Source organism: Staurois parvus, unplaced genomic scaffold (assembly GCF_062004578.1).
Source record: "Staurois parvus isolate SC_StPar_1 unplaced genomic scaffold, SC_StPar_1.0 ptg000167l, whole genome shotgun sequence".
Classification (NCBI taxonomy): Eukaryota; Metazoa; Chordata; class Amphibia; order Anura; family Ranidae; genus Staurois; species Staurois parvus.
The window spans coordinates 371,817-399,459 of record NW_028317963.1 but is presented as its reverse complement, the minus strand read 5'-3'; the positions used below and the strand labels follow the sequence as shown (position 1 = coordinate 399,459).

Below are 27,643 nucleotides of genomic sequence, written 5' to 3'. Positions count from 1 at the left end.
TGAGCTTGTAGTTTTCAATTACCAAATGGCGCTGCGGAGCGCCGTGGTAGTTAATTCAAGCTTCCTGTCAAAATATCTGCTCGGTCGTACATCCCGTACGACAAGCAAATATTCTGACAGGTCTGAAGGAGACCTGCATGGCATCAGTGATCTACTGATCGCTAGTGCAATGCTTTCCAGGCTCCTTTGGACAAAAATAATAAAAGCACATTTTTTTACCTTCAAAAAATGTGCATTTATTATTTTTGTCCAAAAGGTGAACTTCTAATTTAACTCTGACTTTAATGCCATTTTATGCAGTATTTACCAAGCGTTGAGAGTTTTGTAGTAAATACCGCATAAGGGGATAGTGAATTGACATTTTCAGCTTTTGCATGCAATATTGAGAAAAAACCTGTCAGATCACCTGAATAACGCATGTGATGTGCTTTGGTGAATGGAGCCCAATATGGCTGATGTTGTGAATAGGAACGTTTTAACGAATGTGGCTGTGATCAGGGACAATATGAATGGTCTGGTGGTTATTACAGACATTGTGAGTGATGTGGCAGTTATTAGCAACACTGAGTGGGTCGCATTAATTAGGGACAACATGTGGGGCAGTAATCAGGAACTCTGGGACTGGTGTGGTGGTGATCACAGACACCATAACTGGTGTGGCAATGATTACGGACATTGGAAGTGGTGTGAAAGTCATCAAGAACACAGCAACCGGTGTGGCAGTTATCACAGAAACTGCAACTGGTGTGGCAGTAACCACAGACACTGCAACAGGTGTGGCAGTGATCACAGACACTGCAACAGGTGTGGCAGTGATCACAGACACTGCAACTGGTGTGGCAGTGATCACAGACACTGCAACTGGTGTGGCAGTGTAACGTCTGCACATGCCTTTTCTGATGACAGATGTCGAAATGCTTAGGGCAGAGCCACGCTTTTAGTGATGTTAGCCCGTACAAGCCTTTCTTGTACTCACGGCTGGAGTCAGTGTGCTGCTATCTTGTATGTGCTAATCTCCTTAGTGTCGAACATGACACAAGAAGATCTAAGTGTATTGGCTTTGATTTGAGAATACATTTTAAACAGGCTTATGCTATGTGGAGCTCTCTATTTACTTATGTATATGGCAAGTTGTGTATCACTGGCATAACCCTGAGAGTATTGGATGTGGCTAACCTATGAGAAGATTGGACACAAGTGGCTAAAAGAAACTATCTATTGATGCAATCTGATCTGCTGAAGATAGTATGGTGTTACTTACCAAAAAATTAATAATGTACAATTTTTATGGGGTTGAGAAATTTACCTTAACCACTTGCCTACTGGGCACTTATATCCCCTTCCTGCCCAGGCCAATTTTCAGATTTCAGTGCTGTCGCACTTTGAATGACAATTGTGCGGTCATGCAACACTATACCCATATGAAATTGGTATCATTTGTTTCACTCAAATAGAGCTTTCGCTTGGTGGTATTTACTCACCGCTGGGTGTTTTATATGTTGCACTATAAACAAAAAAAAATGCAAAAAATTTGAAAAACAAAGTTTTTCTTTGTTTCTATTATAAAATTTTGCAAACAGGTAATTTTTCTCCTTCACTGATGTGCGTTGATGAGGCTGCGTTGATGAGGCTGCACTGATAGGTGGCATTGATATGCAACAATGATGGGCACTGATAGGCGGCACTGACTGGCAGCACTGCAGGAGGGCACAGGTGTGTGGCACTACTATGCACTACTGGGCACTGATCATCAGGGCACTGATCATCAGTGCCCTGATGATTGGTGCCGATCCGTTCTCTGACAATTGACGGTTATCTGCAGTACTTTACTCACGTTGTGACAGCGTGAGGAAAGTGCAGCAGATAACCGGCAACTGCATTTACCTGGTGATCTGCTGGGTCATTGGACACAGCTGATTGTGTGGTAAAAGACCGCTGTGATTGGCCTTTTACCACATCACGGTATCAGTTGATCACGAAGATCGCCGGGTACATGTGGGAGGGCGTGTTCTGGGAGGACATCATATGACACCCTTTCAGAACTGGGCAACTGCGCTGTAGCCGTAATTCGGCTATAGCGCAGTTGGCAAGTGGTTAATAAGTGAAGGACACCGGATGCTTATTTTGCAAATGTTAAAGATTTCTGCACAGCACATTGCACTTTGTGGTGGAGTGAAATTTAATGGATTTTTGACATTTCACTTTGTGGTGGAGTGGAATTTAATGGACTTTTGACATTTCATTTTTCAAGGACATTTTGGACATGGATCCATGCTTCCATGTTGTTTTTGCTAAATTCTGACCCTACCATCTGAATGTTGCAGCTGAAATCAGGCAACGTTTTTCCAATATTCTCTTGTCCAATTTTGGTGAGCCTGTACGAATTTGTAGCCTCCGTTTCCTATTCTCAGCTGACGGTAGTGGCACCCAGTGTGGTCATCTGCTGCTGTAGCCCATCTGCTTCAAGGTTCGACATGTTGTGCATTCAGAGATGGTATTCTGCATACCTTGGTTGTAACGAGTGTTTTTTTTAGTTGCTGTTGCCTTTCTATCATCTCAAACCAGTCTTCCCATTCTCCTCTGACATCAACACCACATCCACACAACTGCAGCTCACTGGATATTTTCTCTTTTTTGGACCATTTTCTGTAAACCCTAGCGTGCGTGAAAATCCCAGTAGATCGGCAGTTTTTGAAATACTCAGACCAGCCCTGGCACCAACAACCATGCCACGTTTAAAGTCACGTAAATCCCCTTTCTTCCCCATTCTGATGCTTGGTTTAAACATCAGCAAATCATCTTTACCATGTATAGATGACTAAATGCATGGAGTTACTTCCATATGATTGGCTGAAAAGCAATTTGTGTTACCAAGCAATTGAACAGGTGTACCTAATAAAGTGGCCGGTGAATGTGAGGGTGTGTCCCTTACTGACTAGTTTTCCTGGAATATTTATCAGTCTATTGATTCTCAGTTAGGACTATGTCCCTTCGAAATTATCCACAGCACAACCTTTATGAGGGTGGCATGACCTAATTGTAGTGTTGATTTTCTTAAACATATATATGGCTGAGGATTATATAATCTTGATTACTAGCGATATTGATAGATATGTATGATTTCCTTCCCTTTCTCAGCTGTTTATACATTAGGATCAGTTACTCCCCTATTTGTTATGTCTGTGCTCTGCCTCCACATATCTCCCTCACCAGGTTTATATGGGATAACCTTTTGTGGCGGTGAAGGTGAGCTTGGTGATGTATCATTGACATCTTACATCTTTATACATCTAACCCGGGCATTCCTAGTTTTAAGTGACAAAGTAGTCATATTTGAATGGTGATGGGTGGAGACTATTTTAAATTTTTGTACATGCCTGTGCATATGTGTTATATGTGAATTAATAAAGTTTTTTGTTAAATTTAAAACTACTCGGGTCACATGTGAGTATCTTACTTCTCTATGGGGGCCTTCCTCCATACATTTTTCTCTGATTTGGAGGGGTGACCCTATACTTTTGGCAATTTATACAGTGTATATACATACACTGTTCAAAACAAATTAAAGGAACATTTTTTAATCAGAGTAAAACATCAAGTCAATTAAACTCCTGGGATATTGGTCTGGTCATTTAAGTAGCAGAGGGGGTTGTTAATCAGTTTCAGCTGCTTTGGTGTTAATGAAATTAACAGGTGCACTAGATTGGAAACAATGAGATGACCCTCAAAACAGGAATGGTTTTAGAGGTAGAGGTCACTGGCTTTCTCCTTACTCATCTTTTCTGACTGTTCACTAGTTTTGCATTTGACTAGGGTCAGTGTCACTATTGGTAGCATGAGGTGATACCTGGATGTTACAGAGGTTACACAGGTAGTCCAACTCCTCCAGGATGGCACATCAATACGTGCTATTGGCAGAAGGTTGGCAGTCTCAAGAGTATGAAGAAGATTCCAGGAGACAGGCAGTTATTCTAGGAGAGCTGGAAAAGACTGTATAAAGTCCTTAACACATCAGCAGGATCGGTATCTGTTCCTTTGTGCAAGGAGGAACAGGATGAGCATTACCAGAGCCCTACAAAATTACCTCCAGCAGGCCACTGGTGTGAATGTCTCTGACCAAAAAATTAGTAACAGACTTCATGAGGGTGGCCTGAGGGCCCAACGTCCTCTAGAGGGCCCTGTGCTCACTGCCCAACACCATAGAGTTCGATTGGCATTTGCCATTGAACAGCAGATCGGCAGGTCCGCCACTGGCACCCTGTGCTTTTCACAGATGAGAGCAGGTTCACCCTGAGCACACGTGACAGACGTGAAAGGGTCTGGAGAAGCCGTGGAGAATGTTATGCTGCCTGTAACATCGTTCTGCATGACCGTCTTTGTAGTGGGTCAGTGATGGTCTGGGGAGGCATATCCATGGAGGGACGCACAGACCTTTACAGGCTAGACAATGGCACCCTGACTGCCATTAGGTATCAGTATGAAATCCTTGGACCCATTGTCAGACCCTACGCTGGTGCAGTTGGTCCTAGGTTTCTCCTGGTGCAAAACAATGCCCGGCCTCATGTGACGAGAGTATGCAGGCAGTTCCTGGAGGATGAAGGAATTGATACCATTGAATGGCCCCACGCTCGCCTGACCTAAATCCAATAGAACACCTCTATCATGTTTCGGTCCATGTGACGCTGCCAGGTTGCACCTCAGACTGTCCAAGAGCCCAGTGATGCCCTGGTCCAGATCTGGGAGGAAATACCCCAGGAAACCATCTGTTGTCTCATTAGGAGCATGCCCCGATGTTGTTAAGCATGCATACAAGCACGTGGGGGCCATACGAAGTACCATTTTGAGTTGCTGCAATGAAATTTCAGCAATAAGGACTAGTCTGCTGCATCGTTTTTTTCACTTTGATTTGTGGGGTGTGTTTGAATTCAGTCCTCTGTAAGTTGATAATTTTCATTTCCATCAAACGATGGGGCATCCTTACTTTCCCAACACATTACCCAATCCTTATCACTATAGATATCCAGCATGATATTTTTCCCCATTGAGATCTGATGTGTTTTCAAAGTGTTCCTTTATTTTTTTTGAGCAGTCTGTGTGTGTGTATATATATATATATACACACACACACATACAGTTGCAAGAAAAAGTATGTGAACCCCTTGGGATTCCGTGGAGTTTTGCATGAATTGGGCATAAAATGTGCTCTGAACGTCATCTAAGTCACAACAATAGAAGAACACAGTCTGCTGAACATAATACTACACAAACATTAGATGTTGCCATGGTTTAATTGCACATAACATGTAAACGTTCACAGTGCAGGGAGGAAAAAGTATGTGAACCTTTGGACTTAATAACTGGTTGACCCTGCTTTGGCAGCAATACCCTCAACCAAACGTTACCTGTAGTTGCAGATCAGACCTGCACAACGATCTGGAGTAATTTTGGACCACTCCTCTTCACAAAACTGTTTCAGTGTAGCAATATTCTTGGGATGTCTGGTGTGAATCGCTCTCTTAAGGTCATGCCACAGCATTTCAATCGGGTTGAGGTCAGGACTCTGACTGGGCCACTCCAGAAGGCGTATTCTGTGCTGTTACAGCCATTGTTTTGTTGAATTACTTGTATGCTTTGGGTCATTGTCCTGTTGCATCACCCATGCTCTGCGGAGCTTCAGTTGGTGGACAGATGGTCGTACGTTTTCCTGCAAAATGTCTTGATAAACTCTGGAATTCATTTTCCCATCAATGACAACAATCCGTCCAGGCCCTGAGGCAGCAAAGCAGCCCCAAACCATGATGCTCCCTCCGCCATGTTTTACAGTGGGGATGAGGTTTTGATGTTGGTGTGCTGTGCCTTTTTTTCTCCACACATAGTGTTGTATGTTCTTCCCAAACAACTCAATCTTGGTTTCATCTGTCCACAGTATATTTTGCCAGTAGTGCTGTGGAACATCCAGGTGCTCTTTTGCAAACTTCAAACGTGCTGCAATATTCTTTTTGGACAGCAATGGCTTCCTCTGTGGTGTCCCCCCATGTACTCCATTCTTGTTTAATGTTTTCCTTATTGTAGATGTGTCAACAAAAATGTTAGCATGTGCCAGAGATTTCTGTAGGTCTTTAGCTGACACTCTGGGATTCTTCTTTACCTCATGCAGCATTCTGCGCTGTGTTCTTGCAGTCATTTTTACAGGACGACCACACCTAGGGAGAGTAGCAACAGTGCTAAACATTCTCCATTTGTAGACAGTCGGTCTTACCGTGGACACATGAACATCAAGGCTTTTGGAGATACTTTTGTAACCCTTTCCAGCTTCATGCAAGTCAACAATTCTTGATCGTAGGTCTTCTGAGAGCTCTTTTCTGCGAGGCATGGTTACATCAGACAGTGCTTCTTGAAACCAGTGAACCCAAAACAGGTGTGTATTTTTTAAGGGCAGGACAGCTGTCAGCAACACATCCAATATCATCACACTGATTGGAGTCAAGGTTGGCTCACTCCTGGCTCCAATTAGCTCTGGGAGAAGTCTTTAAGCTAGGGCCTCACATACTTTTTCCTCCCTGCACTGTGAATGTTTACATGTTATGTGCAATTAAACCATGGCAACATCTAATGTTTGTGTAGTATTATGTTCAGCAGACTGTGTTCTTCTATTGTTGTGACTTAGATGACGTTCAGAGCACATTTTATGCCCAATTCATGCAAAACTCCACGGAATCCCAAGGGGTTCACATACTTTTTCTTGCAACTGTACATACACACAGTTGTGTTCAAAATAATAGCAGTGTGTTGAAATAAGTGAAAAAAGCTCAAAATCCTTCTAAAAGCTTTTATTTCCATACACACAAATTCATTGGGAACACCAAATTCCAAATCAAAACATTAACCACTTGCCTACCAGGCACTTATACCCCCTTATTTACCAGGCCAATTTTCAGCTTTCAGCGCTGCCGCACTTTGATTGACAATTGCGCAGTCATGCAACATTGTACCCATATGAAATTTTGATCATTTTTTTCTCACAAATAGAGCTTTCTTTTGGTGGTATTTAATTGCCACTGGGCACTTTACTTTTTGCGCTAAAAATAAAAAAAGTGTAAACAATTTGAAAAAAAAAAAAAGTTTCTTTGTTTCTATTATAAAATTTTTCAAACAGGTATTTTTTCTCCTTCACTGATGTGCGTTGATGAGGCAGCACTGATGGGCACTGATAGGCAGCACTAAAGGGCACTGATAGGCAGTACTAATGAGGTGGCACGAACAGGCGGCACTGATAGACAGCACTAATGAGGTGTCACGGATAGGCGGCACTAATATGCAGCACTGATAGGCGGCACTGATAGGTGACACTGATGATGGGTACTGATAGACGGCACTGACTGGCATCACTGCTGGGCACTGACTGGCGGCACTGACTGGCACAACCCCTGGGCACTGACTGGTGGCACTGACTGGCAGCACTGCTGGGCTGCACTGGTGGGTGGCACTGGTGGGTGGGCACAGGTGGGTGGCACTGGTGGGCACAGGTGGGTGGGCACAGGTGGGTGGCACTTCTGGGCACAGGTAGGTGGCACTTCTGGGCACAGGTAGGTGGCACTGCAGAGTGGCACAGGTGGGTGCACTGCTGGGCACAGGTGGGTGCACTGCTGGGCACAGGTGGGCGGAACTTGCGGGCAGCACTGCTGGGCACCGATCATCAGGGCACTGATCATCAGTGCCCTGATGATCGGTGCCGATCCCCGCTCTGACAACTGCCGGTTCTCGGCAGTACTTTCCTCACGATCGGACAGCGTGAGGAAAGTGCAGCCGAGAACCGGCACTTGCATTTCCCTCTGATCAGCGTGTCATTGGACACCGCTGATCACGTGGTAAAAGGTCGCTGTGATTGGCCTTTTACCACATCACGTGATCAGCTGTGTCCGTAGGACACAGCGATCACGGAGATCGCCGGGTGCGCGCCCCCTGGGGCGTGCAGGAGAGCGCGTTCTGGGAGGACGTCATATGACGTCCACCCAGAACTGGCCGGCCGCAGTGCAGCCGTCATTCGGCTATCTGCGGTCGGCTACTAGTTAAGAAAAATATATCAAATTTGTGTTGTTCCTCTAAACAAATTGAAGAAAAGTGAATATTAGACTGTTCAAAAAAATTGCAGTGTTTGTATTCTTCTTTACAAACTCAAACATTCACTATATAAACTGAAAAATGTTTGAAGATTTTGCTTTCCTTTGAATCACTTAATTAATATTTAGTTGTATAACCACTGTTTCTGAGAACTGCTGTACATCTGTGTTGCATGGAGTCAACCAACTTCTGGCACCTGTGAACAGGTGGTGAAGAGGCGATACAATGCTTCCTAACTGCCTATGACATTCTCCCTGAAAAGAGATCCAAGCATGGGTTATTCTATAGGAAGCAAAGCTAGTGTAAGCCCTAACAGTTATAATTCAAGGCATGCCTGGAATGTAACTGTTTTGAGAAATACAGTGGGGATCGAAAGTTTGGGCACCCCAGCTAAAAATTTGTATTAATGTGCATAAAGAAGCCAAGGAAAAATCTCCAAAAAGCATCAAATTACAGATTAGACATTCTTATAATATGTCAACAAAAGTTAGATTTTATTTCCATCATTTACACTTTCAAAATAACAGAAAACAAAAAAATGGCATCTGCAAAAGTTTGGGCACCCTGCAGAGTTAATATCTTGTACTGCCCCCTTTGGCAAGTATCACAGCTAAATGCTTTTCGTAGCCAGCCAAGAGTCTTTCAATTCTTGTTTGAGGTATCTTTGCCCATTCTTCCATACAAAAGTCTTCCAGTTCTTTGAGATTTCTGGGCTGTCTGTCACGCACTGCTCTTTTAAGGTCTATCCATAGATTTTCAATTATGTTGAGGTCAGGAGATTTATGTTCAATTACGTTGAAGGCCATGGCAAAACCTTCAGTTTACGTCTCTTGATGTAATCCCCCGTGGATTTCGAGGTGTGTTTAGGATCATTATCCATTTGTAGAAGCCATCCTCTCTTTAACTTCAGCTTTTTCACAGATGGCATCAAGTTACCATCCAAAATTTGCTGAAATTTTATTGAATCCATTTTTCCTTCTACTCGTGAGAAGTTCCCTGTGCCACTGTCTGCAACACAACCCCAAAGCATGATTGATCCAACCCCATACTTAACAGTTGGACAGAGGTTCTTTTCATTAAATTCTGTGCCCCTTCTTCTCCAAACGTACCTTTGCTCATTCCGGCCAAAAAGTTAAATTTTAACCTCATCGGTCCACAGAACTTGTTTCCAAAATGCATCAGGCTTGTCTATATGTTCATTTGCAAAGTTTAAACGATGATTTTTGTGGTGAGGACGTATAAGAGGTTTTCTTCTGATGACTCTTCCATGAAGACCATATTTGTACAAGTATCTCTTTATAGTGGAATAGTGTACCACAACTCCAGTGTCTGCCAGATCTTTCTGGAGGGATTGTGCAGTCAAACGTGGGTTTTGAATTGTTTTTCTCACAATCCTGCGAGCTGTTCTGTCTGATATTTTTCTTGGTCTTCCAGATCTTGCTTTAACTTCCACTGTTCCTGATGACTGCCATTTCTTAATTACATTCCGAACAGAGGATATTGACATCTGAAAACGCTTTGCTATCTTCTTATAGCCTTCTCCAGCTTTGTGAGCATCAACTATTTTTAGTTTTCTAGACAACTGCTTAAAAGAACCCATGGTGCTGATTGTTGGGGCAAGGTCAGATGAGTCTGGGCATTTAAAACCTTTGAGATTGACATAACCTGGTCTTCTATAAATTCTGCAGGGTGCCCAAACTTTTGTAGACACCATTTTTTTGTTTTCTGTTATTTTGAAAGTGTAAATGATGGAAATAAAATCTAACTTTTGTTGACATATTATAAGAATGTCTAATCTGTAATTTGATGCCTTTTGGAGATTTTTCCATCTTTCCTTGGCTTCTTTATGCACATTAATACAAATTTTTAGCTGGGGTGCCCAAACTTTTGATCCCCACTGTAGTTAACCTCCTTAGCAGTTTTCCCGAGTGTAGCTCGGGGTAAAATTTGAGTACCAAGAGCGGTAACCCCCGAGCTACACACGGGCTTACCATGCGGCGTTGCTCAAGGAGTCCCCGCAGCACTTACCTTGTCCTTCGCTCCTGCGATGTGTCCCCTGCAGCATCCCCGGCCATCTCCTTCGGCCGATGCCGGTATCCGGCTTCCGTGTTCCGGTCCCTGTGACGTTGGGATGGGAAATTTGAAATTTTTAAAAAATGTCATTTTTGCTGTCATTGCGGTTTCAATGCATTTCACATATATTTTGTCCCTACTGCTTTGTCCTGTGCCCTGCCTGCATTTTGACTGTTCTTTCTGCCTGGAAACTTAGAAAAGTCCATGGCGTCCAAAAAGCGTCCCTTTACGTCAAAAGCGGTTTTAGACCAGCTAGAGAACAGCGATAGTAAATCAGAACCACTTGCAGAATTGAGTGATGATTCATGGGGAAATTCGTCATCAGACACTGAAAACGATTTTGCGACTTTCCTAAGCGATGTGCGAATTTGCCTCTGTATTTCAAATTTCAGTGCTTTTGGTTTGATTATATTATTGAATTAAATTATTATATTATTTTTTATGATTATTTATTAAATTATAATTTATGATTTTGTGTTTCAAGTTTTATCATATCCGGAATGTTTACTAGACTCTTGTTCGTACAGATTTCAGTGAGTTATTGCTAAAAATTACAGCCTACAATAAAAAACTACATATTTCCATGCAAAAAAATAGTACCGCTTTCAGCACAAAAAAATCGGAAAGAATCATACCGCCGAGGAGGTTAAAGTGGTGGGTTTAGCTCCACTTTAGGCCCAATAACAAATACCCGCTTAAGGACCTCCCACAGTACATTTATTGCTACAGGTGCGGTCCCTATGCGCAGGATCACGTATATATATGTGATTCAATCCCGAGGGAGGGATTCCAGCCCAAGATGATTGGACTACGTTCCACAGTTCTTCTCTATTTCTTGGTTTTGCCTCAGAAACTGCATTTTTGATGTCACCCCACAAGTTTTCTATTGGATTAAGATCCAGGGATTGGGCTGGCCACTCCATAACGTCAATCTTCTTGGTCTGGAACCAAGATGTTGCACGTTTACTGGTGTGTTTGGGGTCGTTGTCTTGTTGGAACACCCATTTCAAGGGCATTTCCTCTTCAGCATAAGGCAGCATGACCTCTTCAAGTATTCTGATGTATTCAAACTGATTCATGATCTCTGGTATGCGATAAATATGCCCAACAACGTAGTATGAGAAACATCTCCATATCATGATGCTTGCGCAACCATGCTTCACTGTCTTCACAGTGTACTGTGGCTTGAATTCAGTGTTTGGGGGTCGTCTGACAAACTGTCTCCGGCCACTAGACCCAAAACTAGACTTTCATCAGTCCACAAAATGTTGCGCCATTTCTCTTTAGGCCAGTCAATGTGCTCTTTGGCAAATTGTAACCTCTTCAGCACGTCTTTTTTTTTTCAACAGTGGGACTTTGTGGGGGCTTCTTGCAGATAGCTTGGCTTCACATAGGCGTCTTCTAATTGTAACAGTACTCACAGGTAACTTTAGACCTTCTTTGATCTTCCTGGAGCTGATTGTTGGCTGAGTCCTTGCCATTTTGGCTATTCTTCTATCCATTCAAATGGTAGTTTTTCCACGTCTTTCAGGTTTTGGTTGCCATTTTAAAGCATTTGCGATCATTTTAGCTGAGCAGCCTATCATTTTCTGCACTTCTTTATATGTTTTCCCCTCTCCAATCAACTTTTTAATCAAGATACGCTGTTCTTCTTAACAATGTCTGGAACGACCCATTTTCCTCAGAATTTCAGAGAGAAATGCACTGTAACCAGCATGTACAATATTTGCTGCCTTCCTTCCTTAAATAAGGGCAATAATTGCCACCTGTTTTTCAAAGAATGAATGACCTCACTATTAGAACTCCACACTGCTATTATTTAGAACATGCCCCTTTCAATTAGTGATTCAATTACACAGAATCAGCAGCATGCATGTCATGACTGTTGGGTCTGTTGGATTTCTATTACTCTACTACACCTGCTAGTAAATTATTTGCCATGTAGAAATATAATTTCTACCAAAAACAATGACTGATCAGGTTAGTGATGTCTGACTGCTATTATTTTGAACACAACTGTGTATATATATATATATTTTTTTAAATAGACTGGGAGGAATTCATACATTTTTTTGGAGGCTTTATTTATTCATTTACTATTTCATTAGTCTATGCATTTTATATGAGATTATTTATTAATTTGTCACATAGAATGATGCATTCATTTGTTGAAGGATATGAAATAAATTTTTAGCACTGTATAGGTTCACACATTAATTTAGAGTGCGGTCACATTTTGCATGTTGGTTGTTCATACACTTAGGTGGCCACAAGTGATTGCAGGCTGGTAGGCATAACACACCTGTGGCATGGATTAATTTATTTTATAGAGAAAGGAATGTGAGCGATCTGCCATCAGCTCACATTCTGTAAGCCAGGTATGGAGCTGGAAGAGATTTACAGTAATTTTCAATACAGAAAACTGCCACAATCTGTTAATTAGTCACAGACTCTGCTGCAGTTTCTATTTCATTTTAAAACTGGTATGGGTGGTGTAGAAAGACCTAAAACAGGTCTATCTGCTTATTTAATGAGGCATATGCCATTTCAGTTTTCTGGCACGCGAAGCTTTATTTCCCTGGATAGTCCATAAAATAATTACACAAACATTGTTAGAAGTTGGATGTACAACTCAATGCAACCAATAGTGGGTATCAAGGCTTAAGATAATTTTTTATGTCAGTGAGGGAAATTATCTTGTAACAAAAAACTCACAGGTTATATAATAATTTGACATATATGAAATAATGTGAAATATGGCAACATAGATAACTATGCATCAATGAAAACACTAAACTTACTTTTCAAACTTGACAGGCAACTGTGTTGCATCAGCAGTTTCTTCATTATTGTCATCATCAGCCTCTAAAGTCCCTTGACTGATATTTAAGGATTCTCTCCTGGCCTCTTGAGATAATGTGCAGCTTTCATAAAATGTAGCCATTCCAAATATTTCACTGAATTGGGGAAAAAAAAACATTAATCATATATAGGGTCTTAGTCAAAGTGTTGAATCTACGCTTAGATTCAAATATGACACAACCTCTAAAGCAGTACTAAACCCTCCTATCCTTTGCAACCAAAGATGCGGACATCTTAAGGCTTTGTTTTATCTGCAGTTGCCACAGTGCTCTACATGCGATCAACTATGACACCAGCCATTTGATGGTTTTGCAGTTTGGTTGAGAACAATCACCTAGTAAATGTAAGGGCTTGTTCACACTAGAGGTTAGGGGGTGGTAAAACACAATGGTTGAGCTGCACATTTACAAACACCCAACTGCTACTCCTTTTACTTTTCGGCCACCGCAGAAATTATACCAGCTTCACCCACCGAACGTTACCCATTCAAGTGAATGGAGCTGTTCTGCAGCTGCCCCGCAACCGTGTGCAATACATGTGGTTGCGGAGTGCTAGTTCAAGAGGTTAAAGCAGGTAGTGAAGAGGCGATACAATGCCTCCTGCCTATGACATGCTCCCTGAAAAGAGATCCAAACATGGGTTATTCTATAAGAGCTAGTGTAAGCCCTAACAGTTATAATTCAAGGCATGCCTGGAATGTAACTGTTTTGGGAAATAGTTAAAGTGGTGGGTTTAGCTCCACTTTAGGCCCAATAACAATTAACCGCTTAAGGACCACCCACAGTACATTTACTGCTACAGGGCGGCCCCTATGCGCAGGATCAGGTATATATAGGTCATTCAATCCTGAGGGATCAATCATCCTATTTAGGCTAGGGATGTCCAGCCCAAGTCGGATGATTGATCCCTGTCCTATCCTGTGTTACAGTTACAAAGGTATAGGAAGTGATAATCTCTCTCTGGGCACATTCCGGCCCAGAGAGAGAAGAATCAACACAATTGTGAGTAAAAGCACTATACTTACACAGTTAGAACACTCTAGGACACATTTAACCCCTTGATCCCCCTCCCCCAGTTAACCCCTTCACTGCCCTGTCACCAGTGTCATTAGTTTAGTGTACAGATTTTTTGCTGATCACTGTATTAGTGTCGCTGGCAACTTAAGATTGCACTAGCATCAGTTAGCGCCCCTCCCAGATAGTGTGAGATTGCCCCTTAGTACACCAGTAATCACATTTAACCCCTTGATTGCCAGGAACATGCTCACATACACAATAAACCTTCATTGATAGTATAGTGTTTGAACGATCAATATCTTTGATCAGATCAGCACTATACCAGCCCTCACATTAATATAGCGTCCCCAGAAATGCAGCATTAGCAGGATCAGCCCCGGCACCTGCCAGCACCTGCGTTTAGCCCCTACGCTTACCCCCCCTTCTCCCCCAGCAAGTACAGTGTCAGTAGGTCACTGTCACTTGATACATCGCAGACAAAACCGCAGTGTTGGCAGAATCAGACCTGATGTCTGTTAGCACTTTCCGGCAAATTTTCTGTAGTGGTTCAAGCAGTCCCTGACATCCAGGTGCTCTTATTTCCATGAGTTGCACTAGGTACCTATAAATTTAGTGGCCAAAATGTCCAACGAAAAGTATACTAGTGAAGAGGCCTACAGGATTCTGAGCATGTCAGGTGAGAGTGAAGGGGAAGACTCACTGACAGAATCCAGCTCAGAATACGAACCTGTAGACAGCAGCAGCACCCTTACAGATAGCTCAGACGATGAGGTCCCTGCTAAGATGAGGTGTACCCGACCCCATTCCCAGGTTGCTGAGATGTTACAAATGCATGATGACTCTCATATGCAGTGCCAGTACTAGTGCTGCTCTACCTTTTGGTGAACTGGCAAGCACCAGCAGCTTAGTATATCCTGGTCTTTTTTATACTAGCAGTGCAGTATCACTTGGTGACGTGGTGAGTCCCATAAGTCCAGTAGAAGCTGCTGTGGTGGTGAGCACAAGTAGTGTCCTGCAGCCATCAAAAATTTGGACACAGGCCCGTAGAGCCCCTAGTGTCCTTTCAGACACGCTTGCAAATCCTGATTGGCAGCCCACAAATTCTGCAGCACCTGTTCTTCCCTCATTCACTGCCCACCTGTAATTCAGGTGAAAACAACAAATTTAAATACTTCTCTTGATTTTTTGGAGCTGTTTTTACAGAAGATCTGTATGCATTGATTGTGGATCAAAGCAATTTATATACACAACAGTTTATCGCCGCCAACCCAGATTCAAACCTTGCCAGACCATTCGCATGAAAACCCATTACGGTTTCCAAACAAAGTTTTTCTGGGCCTAACCCTCAACATGTGCATTACTAAAAAAAAAGTCAATTGCGGTTGTATTGGTCCACAGACCCAATTCATCATATGCTTATGTTCTCTGCTGCCATGGCCAGGCATAATTATGAGAGTATAATGCCTTTTATGCATTTCAATGACAACACACTCTGTCGTCCTTGTGGCGACCCTGAATTTGGCTGGCTCCAAAAAATTCAGCCCCTCGTCTTAACCAAAAATTTGTAGATGTCTATACTCCCCAGCAAAATATCTGCGTTGATGAGTCTCCCATTCATTTTTCTGGCCGCCTTGCATTCAAACAATTTCTCCCCAGCAAGCGTGCCAGACATGGGGTCAAGATGTATAAGAGGGCAGCAGGCTATACATAAGTTTCGGATTTACGAGGGAAAAGATAGTCACGTGGAGCCCCCCAGATGCCCAGACTACATGGGAAGCAGTGGCAAAATAGTTTGGGACTTGGTGTCATCCTTTTTCCATATGGGGTACCACTTATACGTGGACAATTTTTATTCAAATGTGCCACTATTTAGACATTTGTACAATCTTGGAATTGGCGCATGTGGCACTATACGACCTAATCGCCGGGGCTTCCCCAAAGGCTTGTAAATACCCGTCTGAGAAAGGGGTAAAAAGCCTGCTTGAGAAATTAGGAATTGCTCGAAGTTAAGTGGAAAGACAAAAACAGGGTGTTTTCATTCTGTCTTCCATTCACGCAGCTACGACCATCCAAAATTGCTGTTTTTTGTTCCCCTGTCCTGACCAACCGGGTCACTGCCTCAAGAACTGCTTCCGTCGCTACCAAACTAGTGGAGTATTAGTATAGGGTACAGCACAGCACAGTTCAGGGTACATAATTACACAGGGTCTCGAAAGATGTTAGGTAGTCAGGAAACTGGCTACCGCATTTGGAGAGACCCTACAATCTGTTTTAAAAAGGTAAAGTTTAAACAAAAAAAAAAAAGTAAAAACAAATAAAATAAAATAAAAAGTACTAATCCCCCCAAAATTAAAAATTTTAAAAACCAAATATAGTTATAGTTTTTTTTTGTTGTTGTCATTGTTGTTTCTTTTCTATTGTTACACTTTTACTATTTTATTGTTAACCATTGCTGTTTTCAGCTGCAGCACCGACCTGTCTATTCTGACAGCAACAGGAACTTGCTCTCAGAATATACAGTTAGGTCCATATATATTTGGACGCAGGCACGTTAGTTTCTTTCAGGTATTTACCAAAACATAAAGTTATATAATGGATATGGGCTGAAAGTGCACACTTTCAGGTTTAATTTGAGAGTATGGACATCAAAATTGGAGGAAGGGTTTAGGAATTACAGTTCTTAAGAGTAGCCACCCCTCCCTTTTTCAAGGGACCAAAAGTAATTGGACAAATTAATATAATCATAAATAAAATGTTCATTTTTAATATTTTGTTGAGAATCCTTTACTGGCAATGACTGCCTGAAGTCTGGAACCCATGGACATTACCAAAGACTGGGTTTCCTCCTTTCTGATGCTTTGCCAGGCTCTAACTGCAGATGTCTTCAGTTCTTTGTTTTTGGGTCTTTCTGCATTTAGTTTTGCCTTCAGCAACTGAAATGCATGCTCAATTGGGTTGAGATGAGGTGATTGACTCTTATTCCAATATTCCAATTATTTTCCTTCAAAAGCTCCTGGGTTGCTTTTGACAAAGTTTGGAACTAAGACATGAAAGTTCTTCCTTGGCTAGACAGAAGCATAGGTAATTTGAGGGAAAGAGGCCTGCTTTTTCCATGCTGATAAAATGTTTTCTTGGAGGTCTTAAACTGCTTCCTGTCTACCCACTGGACCTAAATGCTGGGAAGGGAGCAGTGTTTACCCCTCATCCGCCACTTGTGTATACTTCCTGTAAGAACGAAGTGGAGAGATCTCTGCATTCTGTGTCTGGTGATCGCTGTACTGGGCCGCTGTGGGCAGCCAATCACACAGAGATCATATGGTACAAGGCCATTTATAGCAATCACAGTTTTCCTAATTAAACAAAAAATCCAGATCACCCACTGACACTGTACTGCTAGGGTGACAGTATGTAAAAAATAAAAAGATGTTAAAAAACAAATATATATATATATATATATATTTGTACTCACTGTCATCAGCTAATGTCCCTCATCACCACCACACTGGTTGTAGTGTCCCTGATCACAGCCACACTGGTTAGAGTGTCCCTGCTCACTGCCACACCTGTTATGGTGTCCATGATCACTGTCACACCAGCTTTGGTGTCTGTGGTTACCACCATGCCAGTCCCAGTGTCCTTGATCACCACCATTCCACTCATATTATCTCTAACCACTGCCACCCACTGACAGTGTCTCTAATCACTGCCACACCATCCACAACATTGTTGATCACCGCCACACCAGTTATATTGCCTCTGATTACCGCCACATCAATCATAACAACCCTGATCACTGCCACACCAGTAATATTATCCCTGATCACCGCAACACCAGTTAACCACTTGGCTCCCAAGCCTAATCTGACACGATTCACAATCAGCATTTTTTAACTAGATAATTACTTAGAACCACAAAAACATTATACACTGTATTACTAAAAGCAAAGACCGGGGGAAAAAACATTGGTTGTTGAAATTTCTTGACATTTGTTGAAATTTCTTGTCAGAGGATATTTGCACAATTTAAAAAAAAAAAAAAAAAAACCCACTTCAATTAATTTTAGTGCACACAAAAACACAATACCCTATGGTTTGCTAAAACATAAAAGATGACGTTACACTGTTAGAAGCCTTCCATAACCTAGCATCTGCTTACTAACATTACTCACATATGTATGAATGTGTTGGATCTTAATAGAATAATTGAGTTGTTATATTTCTATTTGTTCTAGATTGGGAAAAGTAAGAAACAGACTTTTATATTGAATACACATGTACTTGAATATATGTCTCGTTTTTTTCTGCACATTTTAGCAACATGTGGTATTAATTAGTCATATAATCCAAAAAAAGGTGCAGCGCTTAAAACATAAAACATATGAAACTGATCTGATTGTCCAAATACGTGACAAAATAGTAATGCATATATATGTAAAAAAGTGCTGTGCACGTGACAAATAAATATATCTCATAAACCACTGATCAAAGTGCAAAATATTTGAATAGTCCAAATGATGGATCAAACGTGCTTATTGTGATCAAAGATATCTTCAGGTGGGTGATCTGTGCTTCACAACCGCTCAGGTGATGTGTCAGAGATGTTAAAAATGCACACTCACCAGAAGAAAGATCATGAAGCGCATGGTATATAAAATACAGCCAGAGGTCCCCTTTAAGAGGTGGTCAGCCTGATCAGGTCCAAAGGATCTCCTTCCTCCCTGGTACTCTGTCACACAGCTAGCGTCCTCCGGGTATGGGCTCTAGGAAGGTATTGGCTCACAAGGAGCCAAAAAGAAGGATGCCCATAGTGTAGTATTTAAGTAACCAAAAATGTTTATTTACGGTAGGTATCATAATACATGCAGCATAAAAAGGAGCACTGACCATGTACAACAGTAAAGATGGCCACCGGACCTCCTCGTGGTCTCGGCAGCAGAGTGACATCACCGCGTATGGCTCCTCCTCTACGTGTTTCGTGCATGAGCACGTATTCATGAGGGGTATGGACATAGAGCCGGGGACGTCTAACAGTTCCTTAAATAGCCGGGATGACGCGACTACGGTGGCGCACGCGTATTTTCAATCTGCCATGTTGCCGAAGCACATATATACGCACCTATTAAGGCGCCATTGTATCATAGGTTTTCCCCATAGTATAATTGTCAGCAGGTGTGAAGAAAAAACTGGCACACGCACGCAGATATATGATAAATTAAATATTGATGGATCAGGAAGGAGAATTAATGAATACAAGATCCCAGGGATTAGTATATAATATAACAACTCACTTATAAATAAGATTCTGTAATAAATATAAAGATATAAAATCTCCTGCTGTCAAGATCATTGGGGGAAAACAGTTCTAATAGCACAATGTAAAATCAGATATACAAATCCTAATGGTCAGTGTCATAAAATATAAATATATATGTAACAATACAGATAATAAAATATATATATATATATATATATATATATATATATATATAAATACCCAAAAGTAAAAACATGAAATAAACATAATTTTCTGTATTTGTGGAATCACTCTAAAATCCAGATGTAAAATCTGTAAAATGTAATAAATACAATTCACAAATGAAAATAAATGTGAAATTGTCCAAAAAATAAAATAAAAATGTGTACACTGTATAAAAAACACAAAAAACGTATAACATTGCTATGGTAAGTAAATAGAATAGAATAGTACAAAAATGCATAAAACACCCAAAATGCCAAAAAAACTCTAATAGATGCGAGATTGTACAAAGACCATAAAAATGAAAATATGTAAACTGTATAAAATACATAAAATGCATGTAAAAATGCTATGTGAACAGATAGAATAGCATAAATATGCATAAAACACCCGAAAATGCTGAAATAAAAAACTATAAAAATGATTTCAGCTGTTATCGATAAAACAGTTAAGATCCATCTCAACATTGAGGCCTCTGGGATGAAGGGTACCCATCTCGAAAATCCATTTGGATTCGAGCTGTGAAACTGCTCTTTTTCTGTTGGTACCTCTCCAGTGTGTTTTAATCATATCGATACCGGCAAAAGTGAGGGAGGAGGGATCTTTATTATGATATCTTTTAAAATGTCTGGACAGTGAATGGTCCTTAAAACCCTTTTTCACATTATATACATGCTCCCTTAGCCTGTCACGTAGTCTCCTAGTGGTGCGCCCAATGTATTGTTTGCCACAAGGACAACCCAAAAGGTAGACTACGTATCGGCTATGACATGTACTTATCAATCTCATACTTTTTCCCAGAATATGCTGAGGTGAAGGTTGAAATCTTCCTTTTACGATGATTATTACACTGGCATATAATGCATTTGTTACATGGAAAAAATCTGGTAACATCAGAAAAAAAGGACAAAGTGGGAGGTGGATTGACCACGTTGGGCACTATTAAATTTCTTAAGGCCATAGTGCGTTTGAAAGTTATCTCAGGTCTATCAGGTAGAATTTTTGTAAGAACTGGGTCCGCCTTCAATAAACCCCAGTTCTTGTTGATAATTTTGGTAATCATCTTATGCTGAATGGAGAAAGTGGTCACAAAAGGACAGGATTTGGTTGGTCTCTGTACCTCATTGTTACTTAGCATGTTGTTTCTATCAGCTTCAGCAACTGATATCAGTGTCTTATTTAATTCAAATTCGTTATATCCTTTTTCTATGAACCTTTCTTTAAGGATAGAGGCTTTGGAATAATATGAGTTTAAGTCAGAACAGTTCCTTCGAATCCTGAGGAACTGTCCTTTAGGTATATTTGACAGCCAGGCTGGATGGTGACAACTGTCTAACGGAATGTAGCTATTTCTGTCGGATTTTTTAAAAAATGATTCTGTAAAAATTTTGTCACCATTCTTAATGTAAGATCCAGAAAATTAATCTGGCTAAGGCTGTATTCAAATGTTAATTTAATATTTAAATTATTATTGTTGAGGGTCTTAAACAAATTACATAAAGCCTGAAAAAATTAGAAAATTAATCTGGCTAAGGCTGTATTCAAATGTTAATTTAATATTTAAATTATTATTGTTGAGGGTCTTAAACAAATTACATAAAGCCTGCTCGCTACCATTCCATAATAGAAAGATATCATCTATGTACCGTCTATAAAATGATAATTCTGGCCATTCTCTAGAGTAAATAATATCCTCCTCCCACCTGGCCATGAAGAGGTTGGCCAGACTGGGAGCAAACTTTGCTCCCATCGCTACGCCACGTATCTGAAGATAAAACTTGTTATCAAACCAAAAGTAATTGTTCACCATAGCAAAATTTAAAAGTAGTAAAATAAAAGTCTTTTGTATATGCGGAAAATTAGTAAAACCATCAAGATAAAATGTCACTGCTTCCATACCATCATGGTGATCTATATTACAATATAAGGAAGACACATCTGCCGTAACAAGAAATGTGTCAGAATTGATGGATAACTCCTGAATATCATTCAACATTTGTTTAGTATTTTTGAGGTAGGAATGGCCGAAATGTTTAAAGATCTGGAAAAAACTTTTAAGCAAGAAATAACAAATATACGACAGGATCTAGGTCACCTGCTAATGAGAATGGAAGAAATGGAGGGAAAAATTAATAAACATACCCAATTCATTTCAGACTTAGAAAAAAGGTCCTCTATGATGAGGAATACGCAGAAACAACTGCTGTATAAAACAGAAGTACAAGAGAAGAGGAATAGGAGAAGCAACTTGAGGATAAGAGGAATCCCAGAAATCCTGAAAGGGGGAGAACTGCAAGAAATAGTCTGTAAAATGTTAAACTCCATTATGGACAGACCTGAAATAGAGGTAATTAAATTGGATGGAGTATATAGAACAGGAAAGTTTCACCGAGGTAACGAGAAGGAAAAACCATGAGATGTGATTGTTCAGCTGCATAAATATGGAGATAGGGAAGAGATTTGGAGAAGGACTAAAGGAAGAACTATTGAGTATGGAGATATAAATATTCAGATTTTTGCGGACTTATCGTACGAGACATTGTGGAGAAGGAGAGCCTTAAAACCCCTATTAGAGCAGATGAGAACACGGAATGTACAATATAGATGGGGTAACCCGGATGGAAGAACGGTGTTACAGCATATTTGAGATTTCCCGAGGACTTAAGAGACTTCTGCGATAGACTGGAATTGCATAGAATAAGGATTACTGGGTGGGAAACAGAGGTAGAAATAGGCATTGGGGGAAAAGAGGAATGGCAGACAGTAGGCAGGTAGGAAGGAGTTAGAGGGGATAACGTGTGTGTGTTTTTTTTTAATATATATATATACTCTCTTTCTCTTTCAATCGCACCGTTAAAGTTAAAAGAAATAAAGAAAACGAAGGAAATCGGGGGTGGTTGGAGGGTGGGAAAGCCGTACATGGGAGGAGTTCAACCCCAAGGTTTAAAAAAATCAAAGGTGGTATTATCTCCACAAATGATTGATAGGCAAATTGAAGGCCTAAAAAGTGGGGGGGGGGTAGATGGAGGGGGGGGGATCAGCGGGAGAGGGGGGGAGGGATATGGTCAGAAAGATGAGAGCGTTAGGGGGGGTTTTAGGGACAATACTCTGCACGATAGAAGGGGGAAAAAAATAGCAATACAAGACGTATGGAAAATTTGCGATTTATAACATATAATGTAAAAGGATTGAACTGTCCTGGGAAGAGATTTAAATTATTCAAGGAGCTGCAGCATAGAGAGGCTTTGGTGGTTTTTTTGCAGGAGACTCACCTAGAGATCAATCAAATGTAAAGTTGTACTCGAGAAATTACCCATCATGGTTCATGCTGATTCCCCGATTAAGAGAGCTAAGGGAGTAGCAATAGGGTTTGCAAAAAACATAAGGTTGGAGATTGAAGAGAGAGAAACAGATCCGGAGGGGAAATTTTTATTTTTGAAGGGTAGATTACAAGAACAGAAATGTACAATTGCAAATATTTATTGCCCAAATAAGAGACCAGAGGTATATCTGAAGGGAGTCTTGAGAAAACTGATGGCCTTTAAGGAGGGACTTTTGATAGTGGCGGGGAATTTGAATTTGTGTATGGACCCACAAATGGACACGACCTCTTCTGTGCAGCGAGAGGGAAGAACAGCTCTGAAAATTTTGAAGGGGGTGATACATGAGTGTCAATTGGTGTATATTTGGACAGTGATACATGGAAAAGAGAGAGATTATACCTACTTCTCTAATGCCCACGGGATGTATTCCAGATTGGACTACATATTGGTAGACCATCAACTCATAGAAATGGTGGATAAAATAGAAGTAGAAGCGATGTCTCTCTCTGACCATGCCCCTGTTACATTGAAAGTGAGGGGGGGGGAGATGTTCGACTGGAGGGATTGGATGGAAGTTGAATGAGGCTCTTCTTTTGGACCAGTAGGTTGACCAGAAAATTAGAGAAGAAATCGAAAGATTTTTTCGGGAGAATGAGACAGGTGAAGTGTCGGTGGCTACAGTGTGGGAGTCCCACAAGGCCTACATAAGAGGTATATTGATTGCGTCCGGGGCAAAAAAGAAAAGGGAAGGAAGAGAGAAACTTACTGGGTTGTTAAAAGAAAAAAGTGATTTTGAGCAGATACATAAAAATAAAAAAGAACAGAAGAGATAAGACAGAAGGTAGTAAAAAAGAAAGAAGGAGAAGAGAAGAGTTTTTAACAAAGTTGCAAGTGAGAGGTATAGTTGGGGAGATAGACCAGGAAAATATCTAATGAGAGCCTTGAGGGAGAAGAAAAATAGAAACTATACAGAAAAAATAAGAAACCCTAAAGGAGAAATGGTTTATTCCACCAAAGAGATCACTAAAGTGTTCAAAGAATACTATAGTAAGCTGTATAATATTGCTTCCCAAGATCCAGTAAACATAAGTGGAAAAGAGAGTAGAGAAAAAAGAAGGGTATATTTAAAGAACGCAGGACTACCGAAGCTAAGTGAGGATCAATTGAATTCCCTAGATATGGAGATTACGCAGGAAGAAATAAAAAGTGCATTAAAAAGTACCATAAAGGGGAAAAGCCCAGGCCCAGATGGTTATACAGTGAGGTACTATAAAAAATATAGTGACTTGTTACTACCTAAAATGGAGAAATATATGAATGCCCTGGGAGGAGAGATGGAGATGAGACGGGAATCATTACAGGCCCATGTGGTACTAATCCAAAACGAGGGGAAGGATGCTTCTCAATGCTCTAGCTATAGACCGATATCACTTCTGAACATCGACACTAAGTTATATGCAAAGGTTCTAGCAAATAGACTAAAAGATCTAATGCCGGAATGGATCCAAGCAGACCAGGTGGGATTTGTTCCAGGGAGGGAGGGTAGAGACAACGGGCTGAGAACTCTGTTGCTTATCCAGAAGGCTAGGAAGGGGAAAACTCCGGTAGTGGTGCTTTCGATCGATGCTGAAAAGGCATTTGATAGAGTAAACTGGAGCTTTATGATGGATACTCTGGAGACTTTAGGATTGGGAGCAAGAATGAGAGAGTGGATAGGAAAGTTGTACAGAGAACCTTCCGCGGTTATTATGGTTAATGGGGAGAGGTCGGAAACTATAGGAATGTCAAATGGAACTTTACATGCATTTTATGTATTTTATACAGTTTACATATTTTCATTTTTATGATCTTTGTACAATCTCGCATCTATTAGAGTTTTTTTGGCATTTTGGGTGTTTTATGCATTTTGTACTATTCTATTTACTTACCATAGCAATTTTATACGTTTTTTGTGTTTTTTATACAGTTTACACATTTTTATTTTATTTTTATGTCTTTTGGACAATTTCACATTTATTTTCATTTGTGAATTGTATTTATTACATTTTACAGATTTTACATCTGGATTTTAGAGTGATTCCACAAATACAGAAAATTATGTTTATTTCATGTTTTTACTTTTGGGTATTTATATATATATATATATATATATATATATATTTTATTATCTGTATTGTTACATATATATTTATATTTTATGACACTGACCATTAGGATTTGTATATCTGATTTTACATTGTGCTATTAGAACTGTTTTCCCCCAATGATCTTGACAGCAGGAAATTTTATATCTTTATATTTATTACAGAATCTTATTTATAAGTGAGTTGTTATATTATATACTAATCCCTGGGATCTTGTATTCATTAATTCTCCTTCCTGATCCATCAATATTTAATTTATCATATATCTGCATACGTGTGCATGTGCCAGTTTTTTCTTCGCACCTGCTGACAATTATACTATGGGGAAAACCTATGATACAATGGCGCCTTAATAGGTGCGTATATATGTGCTTCGGCAACATGGCAGATTGGAAATACGCGTGCGCCACCGTAGTCGCGTCATCCCGGCTATTTAAGGAACTGTTAGACGTCCCTGGCTCTATGTGCCTACCCCTCATGAATACGTGCTTGTGCACGAAACACGTAGAGGAGCCATACGCGGTGATGTCAATCTGCCGCCGAGACCACGAGGAGGTCCGGTGGCCATCTTTACTGTTGTACATGGTCAGTGCTCCTTTTTATGCTGCATGTATTATGATACCTACCGTAAATAAACATTTTTGGTTACTTAAATACTACACTATGGGCATCCTTCTTTTTGGCTCCTTGTGAGCCAATACCTTCCTAGAGCCCATACCCGGAGGACGCTAGCTGTGTGACAGAGTACCAGGGAGGAAGGAGATCCCTTGGACCTGACCAGGCTGACCACCTCTTAAAGGGGACCTCTGGCTGTATTTTATATACCATGCGCTTCATGATCTTTCTTCTGGTGAGTGTGCATTTTTAACATCTCTGACACATCACCTGAGCGGTTGTGAAGCACAGATCACCCACCTGAAGATATCTTTGATCACAATAAGCACGTTTGATCCATCATTTGGACTATTCAAATATTTTGCACTTTGATCAGTGGTTTATGAGATATATTTATTTGTCACGTGCACAGCACTTTTTTACATATACTATATGCATTACTATTTTGTCACGTATTTGGACAATCAGATCAGTTTCATATGTTTTATGTTTTAAGCGCTGCACCTTTTATTGGATTATATGTTGTGAGGTTTTTTTGGTTGCCTTTGGTGTATCAGCTGCTAATTAGTATTGGCGCTCGCTCATTTCCATTTTACCAGTAATTAGTCATAAATTGGCTAGCTAGCTTTCCTCCCCCCATCTCTGTGGGTAGGAGCTAAAGTTTCACTGTGGTGACTAATAAGATGATTTTAAGAATCTATTTCATATATGTTAAGCATCCAAGTTTTCTACAGTAAAATTTCTTGATTAGGATATTTATATAAGATATAACTTGGGGGGCGTGTCCAAGATGGCCACCGGACAAGTCGCATGACCTGGAGCTCCGGCGCTACACCTCACCATCCACCGGCATCCAGGTCGTATAGGAGGGCAGGGGCGAGCGGGAGACTCACCCGTCCCTGCTGCATCACTGCTGGGCAGATCTGGGCGCTTTTGGTGCTATTCTGAGGCGGCGACCCGGTGCGGCCTGTTGCGGCCGGGTGCAGCCGCGGAGTCCTCCGGCGCACGACGGATCGGCTGGCGGTGGTGTGACACGATGTGCAGGAGTGGGAAGGGGGACGACTGGTCACCCCCCCTTCCGCTCGTTAAGTGAGCAGCCGGCTTGTCTTCCGGGCCTGTCGGGACGCTCCAGAGGAGCATTAGTGTCAACCTCCCTCCCCCCCATATGTGATACAGGGGTGGTGAGGCTTAGTGCGGCCTAGTGAGCCCCGGACCTCTCCCATCAGAGCACGGGCTGGGTGCGATCTAATTCAAGGGAGGATCACTACCCAAGCACATTCACCTCCTCCCACAGCCATCTGCCAGCATTCCAGGGCCCATCGGGACATCCCCCAAACAAACCCAGGGAACACCGGCATATCGTAGAGGCCTTGCTATAGCCCATACAGCAGGGAGCTGTGCTGAGGTTAGGCTTACAGAAGATACATCCCCTGCAGATTCATATAAGGGGAAGACAGTGATAATTACTACATCCGCACAGCAAAAATCAGTGTCTCCCCTGTTTTGCCTATCCTCTCAAGCCCGTGGAGGCTTACAGCACAATTTTGGGCTAGTTTTCAACTACCTATCCACATCTTTACTTTCCTGTTTTGGGGGACCCAGCTTGACCCCAAAGAAAATGGCAATATATTACCTTGAGCCTTGACACACATAGGTGGGGCTATGCTATCATAACAAAGAGTCGCCGCTGACATGGGGAAAGCAGATAGGAAAGCTGCCACTCCTCGCTCCAGATCCCCTCGCCGTACAGGTGGTCCTGCTAATCACAGCATTCCGGAATTATTCCGATCTCACACTCCGGAGCACGCAGAATCTTCCGCCCTTGCATCCCCACTACATTCGCCTGCAAAGGAGATTCCTTCACAGTCTATGAGTTTGACAACGGCTACCACAACTGGACGTTCCGAACCTCCCCCTCTCACCATAGGGGATTTGAAAGCGGTAGCATCAGATATTAAAAGGACTCTTTCTGCGGCAATAGCTGAGTTACATATCGACTTGCAGTCAGTGGCT

The 27,643-nt window shown here is 41.3% G+C and overlaps 1 protein-coding gene across 1 annotated transcript in view; it reads right to left on the bottom strand.

Annotated features, from left to right (window-relative positions):
* DUS2 (dihydrouridine synthase 2) overlaps positions 1–27,643 on the bottom strand; it is a gene marked incomplete at its 5' end in the record, with an annotated part of 554,363 nt that overhangs the window by 157,305 nt on the left and 369,415 nt on the right. Inside the window, one exon of the mRNA XM_089676359.1 lies at positions 12,996–13,151. Within this exon, the coding sequence (XP_089532485.1) occupies positions 12,996–13,151 (156 nt within the window). The remainder of the gene's footprint in view (positions 1–12,995; positions 13,152–27,643) is intronic.